Genomic DNA, 15,738 nt, shown 5'->3' on the forward strand with positions numbered 1-15,738 from the left:
CTAGTATTTTGTTGAGGATTTTTGCGTCTATGTTCATCAGTGATATTGGCCTGTAGTTTTCTTTTTTTGTGACAGCTTTGTCTCGTTTTGGTATCAGGGTGATGGTGGCCTTGTAGAATGAGTTTCAGAGTGTCCTCCCTCTGCTATATTTTGGAAGAGTTTGAAAAGGAAAGGTGTTAGCTCTTTTCTAAATATTTGATAGAATTTGCCTGTGAAGCCATCTGGTCCTGGGCTTTTGTTTGTTGGAAGATTTTTAATCACAGTCTCACTTTCAGTGCTTGTGATTGGTCTGTTTTTATTTTCTATTTCTTCCTGGTTCAGTCTTGGAAGGTTGTGCTTTTCTAAGAATTTGTCCATTTCTTCCAAGTTGTCCATTTTATTGGCATATAGTTGGTTGCAGTAATCTCTCATGATCCTTTGTTTTTCTGCAGTGTCTGTTGTTACTTCTCCTTTCTAATTCTGTTGATTTGAGTCTTCTCCCTTTTTTGCTTGATGAGTCTAGCTAATGGTTTATCAATTTTATTTATCTTCTCAAAGAACCAGCTTTTAGTTTTATTGATCTTTGCTATCGTTCCTTCATTTGTTTTGCATTTATTTCTGATATGATCTTTATGATATTGTTCTTTCTGCTAACTTTGGGATCTTTATGATTTCTTTCCTTCTGCTAACTTTGGGGTTTTTTTTGTTCTTCTTTCTCTAATTGCTTTGGTGTAAGGTTAGGTTGTTTATTTGAGATGTTTCTTGTTTCTTGAGGTAGGATTGTATTTCTATAAACTTGCGTCTTAGCACTGCTTTTGCTGCATTCCATGTGTTTTGGGTCGTAGTGTTTTCATTGTCATTTGTTTATAGGGTTTTTTAAATTTCCTCTTTGATTTCTTCAGTGATCTCTTGGTTTTTTAGTAGCGTATTGTTTAACCTCCATGTGTTTGTATTTTTTACAGTTTTTTTCCTTTAATCGATACCTAGTCTCATAGCGTTGTGGTCGGAAAAGATTCCTGATATGATTTCAATATTTTAAAATTTACCAAGGCTTGATTTGTGACCCAAGATATGATCTATCCTGGAGAATGTTCCATGAGCACTTGAGAAGAAAGTGTATTCTTTTGTTTTTGGATGGAATGTCCTATAAATATCTATTAAGTCTATCTTGCTTAATGTATCATTTAAAGCTTGTGTTTCCTTATTTATTTGCATTTTGGTTGATCTGTCCATTGGTGAAAGTGGGGTGTTAAAGTCCCCTACAATGATTGTGTTACTGTCTATTTCCCCTTTTATGGCTGTTAGCAGTTGCCTTATGTATTGAGGTGCTCCTATGTTGGGTGCATAAATATTTAAAATTGTTATATCTTCTTCTTGGATTGATCCCTTCATCATTATGTAGTGTCCTTCTTTGTCTCTTGTAATAGTCTTTATTTTAAAATCTATTTTGTCTGCTATGAGAATTGCTCCTCCAGCTTTCTTCTGATTTCCATTTGCATGGAATATCTTTTTCCGTCCCCTTACTTTCAGTCTGTATGTGTCCCTAGGTCTGAAGTGGGTCTCTTATAGACAGCATATATACGGGTCTTGTTTTTGTATCCATTCAGCCAGTCTGTGTCTTTTGGTTGGAGCATTTAATCCATTTACATTTAAGCTAATTATCAATATGTATGTTCCTATGCCCATTTTCTTAATTGTTTTGGGTTTGTTACTGTAGGTCTTTTCCTTCTCTTGTGTTTCCTGCATAGAGAAGTTCCTTTAGCCTTTGTTGTAAAGCTGGTTAGGTGGTGGTGAATTCTCTTAGCTTTTCCTTGTCTGTAAAGGTTTTAATTTCTCCATCAAATCTGAATGAGATCCTTGTTGGGTAGAGCAATCTTGGTTGTAGGTTTTTCCCTTTCATCACTTTAAGTATGTCCTGCCACTCCTTTCTGGCTTGCAGAGTTTCTGCCGAAAGATTAGCTGTTAACCTTATGTGGATTCCCTTGTGTGTTATTTGTTGCTTTTCCCTTGCTGCTTTTAATATTTTTTCTTTGTATTTAATTTTTGATAGTTTGATTAATATGTCTTGGAATGTTTCTCCTTGGATTTATCCTGTTTGGGACTCTGTGCTTCCTGGACTTGATTGACTATTTCCTTTCCCATGTTAGGGAAGTTTTCAACTACAATCTCTTCAAATATTTTCTCAGTCCCTTTCTTTTTCTCTTCTTCTTCTGGGACCCCTATAATTTGATGTTGGTGCATTTACTATTGTCCCAGAGGTCTCTGAGACTGTCCTCAATTCTTTTCATTGCTTTTTCTTTATTCTGCTCTGCAGTAGTTATTTCCACTAATTTATCTTCCCATGTCTCTTATCCATTCTTCTGCCTCAGTTTTTCTGCTATGGATCCCATCTAGAGAATTTTTAATTTCATTTATTGTGTTGTTCATCGTTGTTTGTTTGCTCTTTAGTTCTTGTAGGTCCTTGTTAAACGTTTGTTGTATTTTCTCCATTCTATTTCCAAGATTTTGGATCATCTTTACTGTCATTACTCTGAATTCTTTTTCAGTTAGACTGCCTATTTCCTCTTCATTTGTTTGGTCTGGTTGGTTTTTGCCTTGCTCCTTCATCTGCTGCATATTTCTCTGTCTTCTCATTTTGTTTAACTTACTGTGTTTGTGTCTCCTTTTTGTAGGCTGCAGGTTTTTAGTTCCCTTTGTTTTTGGTGTCTGCCCCCAGTGGGTAAGGTTGGTTCAGGGGCTTGTGTTGGCTTCCTGGTGGAGGGGACTGGTGCCTGTGTTCTGGTGGGTGGGGCTGGATCTTGTGTTTCTGTTGGGCAGGGCCACATTCGGTGGTGTGTTTTGGGGTGTCTGTGAACTTAGTATGATTTTAGGCAGCCTCTCTGCTAATGGGTGTGGTTGTGTTCCTGTCTTGCTAGTTTCGCATGGGGTGTCCAGCACTGGAGCTTGCTGGCTGTTACTGGAGCTGGGTCTTAGTATTTGAGATGGAGATCTCTGGGAGAGCTCTCACCGATTGATATTACGTGGGGTCAGACGGTCTCTGGTGGTCCAATGTCCTGGACTCAGTTCTCCCACCTCAGAGGCTCAGGTCTGACACCAGGCCAGAGCACCAATATCCTGTCAGCCGCACGGCTCAGAAGAAGATGAGAAAAAAAGAAAGAAAATTAAAATAAATAAAAAAATTAATTAATTAATTTAAAAAATTTTTTAAATATTAAAATAAAAAAAAATTTTTAAGTAATTTAAAAAAAAAACGAAGAGAGGGACAAAACCAATAAACAAATCCACCCATGATATGAAGCGCTAAAAACTATACTGAGGTAAACATAAAAATCAGAAACAAGTCAGTTGCAGACAGCAAACCCTAATTGTATAGTTGCTCCCAAAGTGCATCACCTGAATTTTGGGATGATTCGTTGTCTATTCAGGTATTCCACAGATGCAGGGTTCATCAAGTTGACTGTGGGCATTGAATCCGCTGCTCCTGAGGCTGCATGGAGAAATTTCCCTTTTCTTCTTTGTTCGCACAGCTCCTGGGGTTCAGCTTTGGTTTTGGTCCCACCTCTGCATGTAGATTGCCTGAGGGCATCTTTTCCCCTCCCAGACAGGAGGGGGTTAAAGTAGCAGCTGATTAGGGGGCTCTGGCTCACTTAGGCTGAGGAGAGGTAGGGGTACGGAATGTGGGGCGAGCCTGCGGCAGCGGGACATTGCAACAGCCTGGGGTGCGCCATGTGTTCTCCCGGGGAGGTTGTCCCTGGATCATGGGACCCTGGCAGTGGCAGGCTGCACAGGCTTCCGGTGTGGGGAGGTGTGGATAGTGACCTGTGCTTGCACACAGGCTTCTTGGTGGCTGCAGTAGCAGTGTTAGCGTTTCTTGCCCATGTCTGGTGTCTGCGCTGATAGTCACGGCTCGCACCCATCTCTGAAGCTTGTTTAGGTGGTGCTCTGAATCCCCTCTCCTCGTGCACCCCTAGGTAGTTCCAGACTTTTTCCCAGACTCCTTCTAGTCTAGCTGTGGTGCACTAGCCCCCTCAGGCCCTGTTCACGCAGCCAACCCCAGTCCTTTCCCTGGGATCTGACCTCTGAAGCCCGAGCCTCAGCTCCCAGCTCCCACCCTCCCCGGGGGTTGAGCAGACAAGCCTCTCAGGTTGGTGAGTGCTGGTCAGCACTGATCCTCTGTGCGGGAATCTCTCCACTTTGCCCTCTGCACCCGTGTTGCTGCACTCTCCTCCGTGCCTCCGAAGCTTCCCCACCCCCACCACCTCTGTCTCTGCCAGTGCAGGAGCTTCCTAGTGTGTGGAAACTTCCTCCTTCACAGCTCCCTCCCTGAGGTGCAGGTTCCATCCCTATTCTTTTGTCTGTGTTTTTTCTTTTTCCTTTTGCCCTACCCAGGTACATGGGGAGTTTCTTGTCTTTGGGGAAGTCTGAGGTTTTTCCCAGACTCCTTCTAGTCTAGCTGTGGTGCACTAGCCCCCTCAGGCCCTGTTCACGCAGCCAACCCCAGTCCTTTCCCTGGGATCTGACCTCTGAAGCCCGAGCCTCAGCTCCCAGCTCCCACCCTCCCCGGGGGTTGAGCAGACAAGCCTCTCAGGTTGGTGAGTGCTGGTCAGCACTGATCCTCTGTGCGGGAATCTCTCCACTTTGCCCTCTGCACCCGTGTTGCTGCACTCTCCTCCGTGCCTCCGAAGCTTCCCCACCCCCACCACCTCTGTCTCTGCCAGTGCAGGAGCTTCCTAGTGTGTGGAAACTTCCTCCTTCACAGCTCCCTCCCTGAGGTGCAGGTTCCATCCCTATTCTTTTGTCTGTGTTTTTTCTTTTTTCTTTTGCCCTACCCAGGTACATGGGGAGTTTCTTGTCTTTGGGGAAGTCTGAGGTCTTCTGCCAGCGTTCAGTAGGTGTTCTGTAGGAGTTGTTCCACGTGTAGATGTATTTTTGATGTATTTGTGGGGAGGAAGGTGATCTCCATGTCTTAGTCCTGCACCATCTTGAAGCACCCCCAGGAATGCTTTTTCAAGAAATTCTTTCTATCAGTATTCCCTAATGTTCCTTTGAAATGTATAAATAATTCTTTTCTAAACAGAACAATTTATACTGAAATGAAAAAATGAACGGGGCTGCAAACGAATTAGAAATAATAATCTCTTAATTTGTTATTATAAACTTGTTTTTATGAAACGAGTTCATTAGGCAAGGTGATAGAGAGGGAGATGAATTTTAAGTGGTCATGGCTATAGTTACTACACAGTAGTTTGCCAGGTGGGCAGAGGTTCTTCATCTATTACCTATTGTAATACTCCTTCACTGGATGTAATGTGACAATAATATAAAATGACTAATCTTTATCCATGTCACCAGAAATGCTTTGTTCAGGTGAGTGCTGCCCCCTTCAGAGGGCCACTTAGGGAGGCTCTGCCCTAGCCTAAGGGTACTACCACTGCCAAGAATATTTTGACCTCCTCTTTGGAGATGTTTTCAGGGCTTTTTGCACATTAATTTGAATGTCTGCCATGGTTCTAAAATGTCATCCTTTGAGGATGGATTTAATATTTTAGAAATGGTCAAAAGGTCCAGACTTATAAATAATATATTGGTTTCAGTTAAACACCAGCAAGGGCCATAAAGGAACATAACTGAGTTTTTTCGTATGACTAGAAAACTAATTCTTGAAAGAATTCCAGAGGAGAATTCCAGGTATCTTTGGTGTTTGGAAGTATTAGTAAAATAATAAAATATTCTCATGAGTGAACAGCTTTGACAACCTATTTATCTGAAAGTTTAAAATTATGGTGTGTTGATTAAAACAAACAAACAAAAAAGGGTGGTCTTACAGACATGATGCACAAACTGGCAATCACAGCAGTGGGCCCTTTTCCTGTCTCACACGAAATTTATGATATTCTTTAGGGTTTTCCACAGTATCTTAGAGTAAATACTTTATACTATATGCTCACCCTTTAAAATCCATGTAATGTTAAAGTAGCAAAATGTTTATGGATAAACATTGAATTTCAAATAAATATTAATGTTTTAAAAAGTTTTTTGTCTTTATGCTCCAAATAACCACTTGTCCAATGTGAGAAATAATGTAATGAATGTTGTAATGAACATATTTAAAATCCCTTGAATCAGATCTTTTAGTATTCAGTGGTAGATCATTGATGCATTGAGGTGGTAGTCTGTGTATTACACTTTAGCCTTCATTATGTTGAAAAAGTGATGTTCAGGCTATTCTCTGTGTATCATAGACCTTTTCACTGGTTTTAGACACAAATATCCCTATTGATTGATGTGTGAAGAAAGAAGAAAATTTTAGGGAAATCTGTGTAGTATTATTAGAAAAATTAAGTTTAATGTGGGATGATATTACAAAAAGTCTTCTGTAGCACTGTATTAGAATGTTGGTTTTTCTCCCTTTACATCATCCACAAACATTCTAGTCTTAAAATAATTATTAGTTTCTACCAAGAAATATTTTTAAATGAGTTGGTCACAGGGGGAAGATGGATTTTTTTTTTCTCTTCAATGATATTGAATAGTAGATAATGGGCTTAATGTTTAAAATGGGGATTTCTTTGCTGTAAGCAATTGCTCAGGGTTATAATTCTTCATTTAAGATTACACAGTATCTCATTTGTAAAGCTTCCACAGACTAATCCTATTAAAAATAGCTTCTTCTATGGCTCTACATATTTGCATACTGTCTCTTTATTGATTCATTTAAAGGTGTTAAATGTTGTTAAAAGAGATTATGTACACATTGTTGGCTAACATATAACATATTCTGTCAAATTAGTTTTAAAGTAAAGAAGCTTTTCCCACATTTTTCACTGGGAATTTCTGAAAAGAGTCAAATTTTCCTATCCTATTGGACAACTTTCTCTCTTTCTGCTTTGTAATCATTGTAGTTTTTGAAGGGAAAATTTGAGGAGGATACTGATTTGTTATATTTTAAATATTTATTTTTATACTCCATAGGTTATCCTGTCATACCAAAGTACTACTCTGTGCCAGCTGATTTTGTAGAATATGAAAAAAGAAACCCTGGTAGTCAGAAGCGATTTCCTAGCAACTGTGGCCGTGATGGAAAACTGTTTCTATGGGGACAAGCTCTTTATGTCATCGCAAAACTCCTGGGTAAGTGAAGAAGATTGGGAACAGTTTTTTTTCTTATTATCGAGTCTTTAGAAATAAGTATGTCTTTGTTGACATTGACATTCTTTTTGGATGTGGGTGGTGTTTCATGCTGTTAAGAGGTCTTGGGGGAGTTTCTTAACATGGAAAAGTACATTAATATGTCTATTGCACTGAATGATGATGGATGTTTCTGGGAAGAAAGTCAAATAGGTGTGGGTACCACTATGGTCATTTTGGGCTGCATTCAGCTTAGTAGATAGGGTGCTAGCAGAAGGCTATGGAAACTTTGAGTCTCTTTTATAAATGGAATACAATTGTGATTTAGTATAACAGTCATGCTTGGTCATACCTGTAGTAAACCACTTGCCAAAAGGAATCAGGTGTCTCAAAGTTCTCTTCTTTCCAATAAATACATGTTGGCAGTTTACTCAGTGAGGTGGAGGCATAATGGAGCCATTATTCATAATTCTTTGAAGAATTGTTTTTCAGCTCCTAAAACTTCACCTGAAGTATCTTTGGATACATTGAAATGAAGGTTAATTTAATGCACACAAAAAAACATTATGTACCTTGCTGTACCATTCCTTGCTAAAATTTTTAATATTATTAGCATTTCCATCAAAAAGGTTATCATAATAGTCAGAATTCTTTTATGGCAAACAGATTATGAAACAAGCTGACTGTAAATACTGTACCTGCACTAAAAGAACTGCTTACTGTGTAAAATACTGTTATTGTCTTTGTTGTTCTTAGTATTACTGCATAAAAGCTAAATTTGTTTGTGCTGTAAGAATAATCATCTTTGGTTCTTTTTTACATTCCGTTAGGGAAGAATATTTCAAAGTCCAGATTTCCAGTTCAAGCTTTACACAAATGATACATAAGAGCAGACAGAAGCTATTCAAAGAAGAGAAAATTAAGTTAATGCTGTCTTCAGTTTGCTCATTTCCTGACTATGTTTTCTGCATCTCCATATATACTTAATGCTAATTTAAGAACCTGTAGAAAATTTTCTTCTTTAAAGGGACAGCTCTTTGATAAGGAGTTGGTATTATTTATGCGGGTTTTGCTTTAAGATTTTCCAAAAGAAAAAAATAACATACATAAGGTAGTTGTCTTAGAATCAAGCCAAGTCGGTAAGGTTATCTCTGGTTAGAATTTTATTTCCATCTTATTAGCATGAATACAAAGAAGCCTTGTTGATAATCAGCTAAATAAAACATATTTTGGCGGAAGAGTGGTTAACCTATCTAAGGACAAGTAGTTTAACATCAGACTCTTAAGTTTCTATATACTACACTTGGAAACAAATGAGCATGATGAAATTTTTCTGTGAGTCTGAGACTGAAAACTGGTACCTGGGATATGGGATTTGAGATCTAAACCTTCTTTATCCTGCTTTTTGCTGTATATCAAGCTTGGGGTTGATACAGCTAGAAAGATTGCTATTTGAATAAAGCCTCTGGATAAAATCAAGGCTAATGAATTGGGAATCCAGAATTGACCATATTCTACATAAGCAGATTGAGCTTTAAAAGATAAAGATTGAAAACAATATCAGTCAGTAACAAAACATTGGACCTTCCTTACTCCAAAATAAATGTATTGAATGTAGACAAATTTTGAGTGTAAATAGCATTTTCTTATGTTAAGACCAGAGTGAACAGAAATAATCCAGGTCATGCCTTCATCTCTGTTTTATGACCATTTTGAATAAGAAAGAGCTGTCAAAGAAACAGTTTCTCTTTTGCCTGCTGCACTTCTAAAAAGGCAGTAGAGGACATGAGTAGGTGTTGTGCAGACTACGAAACCACATACTTATCTCCTGCTAGAAAAAGAGATGCTGCATATTAATTAGCACTCTGACCTAGCTGTGTGTCATCTGATTAACAACTAACTCACTGGTTAAAATGAATAAGGTCTCAGAAGATTGAATCATTTAGTTGCTCTTGACTATTGTATAACTGCCCCCCCCCACCAAGAACCATCAAACTTCTATGGATCTTATTAAGATTCCACACACCACGTTTACTAACAAAGTCTTATTTATTCATTAAAGGAGCCTCAGTTGGATATCTGCTTAAAAACATTTTGTGGGCAGTTAATTGGAATTACATGAGCATAATAGAACAGTAAATCTTTAAAAATATTCTGTAATATATGGCTTTCACTAATTCAGTCCAGTTTGTAATTGGTGAAATTTAATAATATTTTGCTCTATGTATGCCTTAGTTAATAATTATACAACAAAACTATGTGACTTTTATGTTAGAGCAAAAAGACTCAATATGCTGTTTCCTGGCCCAAGGCCTTAACTACCCATTGTGTTCTTAGAAAATAGTTAATTATTACAGTAATTTTTTTTTTTTTAGAAAATTTAGACTTTTAGAAAATCAGTGTTTGCTATAAAATAGGTAAATAAATCATAAACAAGGAACTACCACGTGAAAAGGGCTTCCATGCTTATAGTACAACAGCAGTTGAAGACATTGCCCTCATTCTGGTCAGTGCCCCATAAAAAATGCTCCATCTCAGAAATCTCTTTTAGAATTTAGTGTTAGGAAACACTGTCTTCCCTCACTGAGCTAGTTTTCTTCCTTGAAACTGCAAATACATTATTTTTATTGTAGAACAACTTTATTGAGGTAAAATTACATACATTTCACCTACTTAAAGTTTACAGTTCAGTATTTTTTAGCATATTCACAGAGTTGTGCAACTATAACCACAATCAATTTTAGAATATTGTCATCAATCCCCCCCAAAAAAAACCCTATACTCTTTAGCAGTCACTCCCCACATACCCCTAATCACTTCATCCTTCCCCCAGCACTAGACAATCATTAATCTACTTTCTATTTCTATAGATTTACGTATTCTGGACATTTTATATACCTCAAATCATATAATGTATGGCCTTTATGACTCACTTTTTTCACTTAGCCTGTCTTCAAGTTTCATCCATGTATTAGCACTTTGTTCCCTTTTTTTTTTTTTGGTCTGCACCGCGCAGCATGCAGGATCTTAGTTCCCCTACCAGGATCGAACCTGTGCCCCCTGCAGTGGAAGCATGGAGTCCTAACCACTGGGCAGCTGGGGAATTCCTGCACTTCATTCCTTTTTATGGCAAAATAACATTCCATTGTATGGATATACCCACCTTTGATTTATCGATTCATCAGGTGATGGGCATTTGGGTTGTTTCCACTTTTTGGCTATTATGAATAATGCTGCTCTAAACTTTCATGAACAAGTTATCCTTTGACATATGTTTTCATTTCCCTTGGGTATATACCTAGGGGTGGAATTGCTGAGTCATATGGTAACTCTGTGTTTAACATTTGGAGCGCTTCTAGACTATTTTCCAAAGTAGCTGTGCCATTTTACCTTCCAACCAGGAGTGTATGAGGGTTCTAATTTCTCTACATTCTCGCCAACCCTTATTCTTGTCTGTTTTTTGATATTAGCTATCCTAATGGGTATGAGGTGTTATCTCATTGTGGTTTTGATAAGCATTCCCCAAATGACTAATGTTGTTGAGCATCTTTTCATGTGCTTATTGGTATATCTTCTTTGGAGAAATGTCTATTCAGATACTGTGGCCATTTTTAAATTGGGTTATTTGTCTTTTTATTGTTAAGTTGCAAGAGTTCTTTGTATATTCACGATACAGGCCCCCTACAAGATACGTGATTTGCAAATATTCTCTCCCATTCTGTGGGCTGTCATTTTGCTTTCTTGATGGTGTCCTTTAAGACACAAAAGCTTATCGCTTTGGCAAAGTCCAATTTATCTCATTTTTTCTTTTGTTACCTATGTTTTGATGTAATTTTGTCTAATACAAAGTGACAAAGATTTACTCTTAATTTTCTTCTAACAGTTTTATATTTTTAACTATTACATTTAACTTTTTAAATCTATTTTGCATTTATTTTTGTAGGTGGTGTGAAGAAGAGGTCCAGCTTCATTCTTTTACCTTTGTATATTCACTTATCGCAGTACTTTGTGTGGGGGAAAAAACTATTCTTTTCCCTGTTGAATTATTTTGGCACCCTTGTCAAAAATCAGTTGACCATAATGTAACGGTTTATTTCTGGACTCATCAGTGGATCAGTCTGTTCCACTGATCTCTTTATGCCAGCACCATGTTGTCTTAATTACTGTAGCTTCTTCCTTTCAATCTGGATGCCTTTTATTACTTTTTCTTGCCACATTTCTCTGACTGGAACCTCCAGTACAATGTTGAATAGAAGTGGCAAGAGCAGACATCATTGTCTTGACTCCTGATCTTTGGAGCAAAGCATTCCATCTTTTACCATTGAGTGTGACATTAGCCATGGGTTTTTCATAGATGCCGTTTTTCAGGATGAGGAAGTTCCTGTCTATCCCTAATTTGTTGACTGCCTTTTATCATGAAAGGATGTTGAATTTTGTCTAGTGTTTTCTGTGTCTACTGAGATTGTCACGTAGCTTTTATGTCCTTTGTTCAATTGATATGGTGTATTACAGTATCTGATTTGGGGAGGTTAAGCCATTCTTGCATTTGTGGGGTAAGTCCCATTTGGTCATGGTATGTAATCATTTTTATATATTACTGGATTTGGTTTGCTAGTATTTTTGTTGAGTAGTTTTGTGTCTATGTTCAGAAAAGATTTTGATTTGTGATTTTCTTCCCTTGCAGTGTCTTTGATTTTGGTATTAAGGTAATATTGGCCTGTTAGAATGAGTTGAAAAGTGTCCCTCTATTATTTTTTGGAAAATTTTGTGAAAGATTGGTTTTAATTCTTCTTTAACTGTTTGGTAGAATTCATCAATGAAGTCCCATGGTCCTGAACATTTTTTGTGTGGAAAGTTTCAGTCACTACTTGTTACACATCTGTTCATATTTTCTATTCCTCTTTGATTCAGTTTTGGTAATGTATGTATTTCTAGGAATTTGCCCATATCATCTAGGTTATCTAAATTGTTGGCATACATTTTTTCAGAGTATTCTTTTGTAATCCTTAAGGTTGGTAGTAATGTTCCTAGTTTCATTCCTGATTTAGTAATTTGAGTCTTCTTTCTTTATTTCTTGGTCAGGCTAGCTAAAGGTTTGTCAACTTTTGAGTTTTCCAAGAATGTACTTGGTTTCATTGATATTCTGTATTGTTTTTCTATACTCTATTTCATTAATTTCCACTCTTAATTTCCTTCCTCTTGCTTGCTTTTGATTTAGTTAGCTCTTTTTTATCTGCTGTCTTAATGTGGAATATAGATTATAGACTTGAGAATTTTCTGTTTTATTTTTTAATTAATTAATTAATTTATTTATTTATTTATGTCTTCGTTGGGTCTTCGTTGCTGCGCGCGGGTTTCCTCTAGTTGCGGCAAGCAGGGGCTACTCTTCATTGCAGTGCGCGGGCTTCTCACTGCAGTGGTTTCTCTTGTTGCGGAGTATGGGCTCTAGGCGCGCAGGCTTCAGTAGTTGTGGCACACGGGCTCAGTAGTTGTGGTTCCCGGGCTCTAGAGCACAGGCTCAGTAGTTGTGGCGCATGGGCTTAGTAGCTCAGTGTCATGTAGGATCTTCCCGGACCGGGGATCGAACCCATGTCCCCTGCATTGGCAGGCAGATTCTTAACCACTGCTCCACCAGGGAAGTCCCAAGAATTTTCTGTTTTAATATAAGCAATTACAGTTGTCAGTTTCTCTCTGAGCATTGCTTTACCTAAATCCCCTAAGTTTTGGTATGTTGTGTCTTCTTTTTCAATCATCTCATCAGAAAGTACATTAGAAAGTATTTTCTAATTTCCCTTTTCATTTCTTTTCTGACCCATTGGTTATTTAGGAGTGTGTTGTTTAATTTTAGTATGTTTGTGAATTTCTGAAACGTCTTTCTGTTAATTGATTTCTGTTGTGGTTGAAATCAATTTCAATTGATTCTATTCGAATAGAATTCTATTCTATTCGAATAGAATTCTATTTGAATTCTATTTCTAAATTCTGGTATTTCATTCTATTGTGGTTGAAGTATATACTTTGTATGATTTAAATCCTTTTAAATTTACTGACGCTTATTTTATGGCCTAGCATATGAAAGATACTACATGCACATTGAGAAGGATGTATATTCTGCTCTTGTTGGATGGAGTGTTCTATAAACATCTATTAGGTCTAGTTGGTTTACAGTGTTGTATAGATACATTTTTGATCATGTCATTTCCTTTTTTTTTTTTCAGCTGATGAATTAATTAGTCCTAAAGACATTGATCCTGTTCAGCGTTATGTCCCACTACAGAATCAACGTAATGTGAGCATGAGGTTTTCCAATCAGGTAAAGAGATGTATAAAGATATTTTATTTCATAACTTAGTCTCATCCAGACATTTAACACTTAATTGAAGAAGAAATTTTATTCTGAATGGGTTTTTATTGTTCCTTCTGAGGGCAAAGTTTTTCTGTCTTCTGGTTAGTTAAGATTTACCTGTGGTAAAGGGCTATTTGTTAATGAGGAAGTATGGGTCAGATGTGTCCCATGAGATGTCTCACAGGTAAACATTTTCACCTTCACAGTGGTTGCGTTTAAGGTGTCAAATGTCTTTGAGAAGACGCAGTATGTATGGGTGGCATGGGGACAGGTGAGATGGCTCTATTACTGAAGGGAGTGGGGTTCCATGAAAGGCCCCTCGCTTGATGTCTATCCAGTGCTATGTCTCTGTGACAGGACTGAGTGACAGACAGAGTTGTTCTTAGTACTTGGTAACATGTCGGGTGAATAGTTAAAAATTTGTTTTTTACATTTAGTAGCTATGGATTCAGACTGTGTTGTGTCAACAAAATAAGTGTTTGCAGGATCAGCAAGATTGATGTTGACTTGAGCAAACTCTCATGTATTAAATGATACCAGTAATGAGTACTGTTAAAATGAAACTGTAGTGTGGATTGTTGAAATTGCCTGAGGAGAAAGGGAATGAACCTGAGTGTGTGCCTGGGATTCCAAGCACACACTTATTAAATTTATTTAATAAGAATAGCATCAGCACTTACAGAAAATATGCTTACGAAATTGAAATGCTCCTTTTACTTTAAAAATATATGTATAACACGTACACACACAAACACACACATAAATGCTTGTTTTAACGAGAGAAAGGGAGAGCCAACCAGCCTCATTAGTATCATTAGTATCAATAGGTTCTCTCACACTGTTTCTCTGCTTCTTTTGCTGGTCCTCAAACAAAACATCTAGTTACTCTGAGTGGTTCATAGATGAGAAGCTTTGGGGAGATTTGTAAATAAATGTTAAGATTTTTCTCAAGAACATAAGATGTCTATGTTAATATGTGATAGAAATTTTACACTGGCCTATTAGTTCCCATATAAGGCAGGGATTTGGCCTTTATCTTTATTTACCACTCATCTCAGTGGAATATATATACCAGTCGATAAAGTGGAATATATTTAACTTCATGTTACCTAGTGCTGTGACTCTGAGCCATTTTAAGACTAGTGTGTATCACTTACATAGCATGTGTGATGCACTTCTAGGGTGATGAAATCTCAAAGCCTTTTCTTAGAATATAAAGTGACCTATTGGTCACAGGTTTGAGGTGTGGGGGCAGGAACCAGAGAACCTCAAAGCACACAGCTAACAAAATCAACCATTTAAACACTTACTTCATGCTTGACCCATATAAGGAGAGCTGTAGGTTATATGTAATTTTTGACATACAGTATTCTTGCAACTCTTTCTCTCCCACTCAAGAAGGTAAAGTACAAGTGAGTGAGAGTGAATTTTATAGAGAATTTACTCTAGGTATCTTTTTATATTGAAATCATTTTCTAATGTTGCTACTAAATTATGTGATGTACCTCCCAGGTAGAGTCATATCCTATCTAAGAGCCTTGCTCTAGGGTCAGGACAGGGGCTTCTCCCCTGCAGCCATGTTGGGATTACATCCATGCATTGTATATAGTTTCTGAGAAGGAAATGATAGGAAAGATTGGCAGCAGAAATTTGCCGGGAGGTGTTATTGCCCCACCCTACTGGCAGCTTGGTTGTGGTGGTATATAAAATGGTGAGGTGCCTTTTCCACTTTCTCAACCATTTAAGCAGTAGCCAAGACCTGGCATGCCTGTATCCATTGTTGGAGCTAGATGGCTTGGCTTGGTGAAATATGGCAGTCAGACAGGGCCCTCTGCCTGAAATACTGGTGTCAGTGCCCTCTCAATCATCATTGACCAGGTCAGATCTTGAAATTAACTGATCTGTGGGGATTGACCCTGTCAAATGTCAGAAAAAGTAAGTAGAATAGTAAAGTTCAGACATTTCCTGGAAACAAGACAAATCCCTGACTTCGAAGGAAGTTGTATCCGAGGTCCCCAGGACTCACAGGACTCAGAAGCTGTTATACTCAACACTTACAGTTTATTACAAAAAAAGGAGAGAGGATAAAATTAGTGAAGGCACACGGGTCAAGTCCTGAGGAAACCAGACACAAGCTTCCAAATATTCTCTCCCAGTGGAGTCGTGTGAGACACAGTTACGCAGGAATGATGTGTGACTACATATGCAAAGTGCTGCCAGCTAGGGAAGCTTGCTCAGGCTTGAGCATCCAGGGTTTTTATTGGGGGTCAGTTGTGTAAGCATGT

At 37.9% G+C, this 15,738-nt stretch overlaps 1 protein-coding gene across 1 annotated transcript in view; it reads left to right on the plus strand.

Moving 5' to 3' along the window:
- Positions 1-15,738, plus strand: part of PHKB (phosphorylase kinase regulatory subunit beta) — a 205,263-nt gene that overhangs the window by 111,185 nt on the left and 78,340 nt on the right. Inside the window, exons 14-17 of the mRNA XM_028477729.2 lie at positions 4,027-4,035; positions 5,211-5,232; positions 6,952-7,110; positions 13,326-13,420. Of these exons, the coding sequence (XP_028333530.1) occupies positions 4,027-4,035; positions 5,211-5,232; positions 6,952-7,110; positions 13,326-13,420 (285 nt within the window). The remainder of the gene's footprint in view (positions 1-4,026; positions 4,036-5,210; positions 5,233-6,951; positions 7,111-13,325; positions 13,421-15,738) is intronic.

Source organism: Physeter macrocephalus, chromosome 17, assembly GCF_002837175.3.
Source record: "Physeter macrocephalus isolate SW-GA chromosome 17, ASM283717v5, whole genome shotgun sequence".
Taxonomy (NCBI): domain Eukaryota; kingdom Metazoa; phylum Chordata; class Mammalia; order Artiodactyla; family Physeteridae; genus Physeter; species Physeter macrocephalus.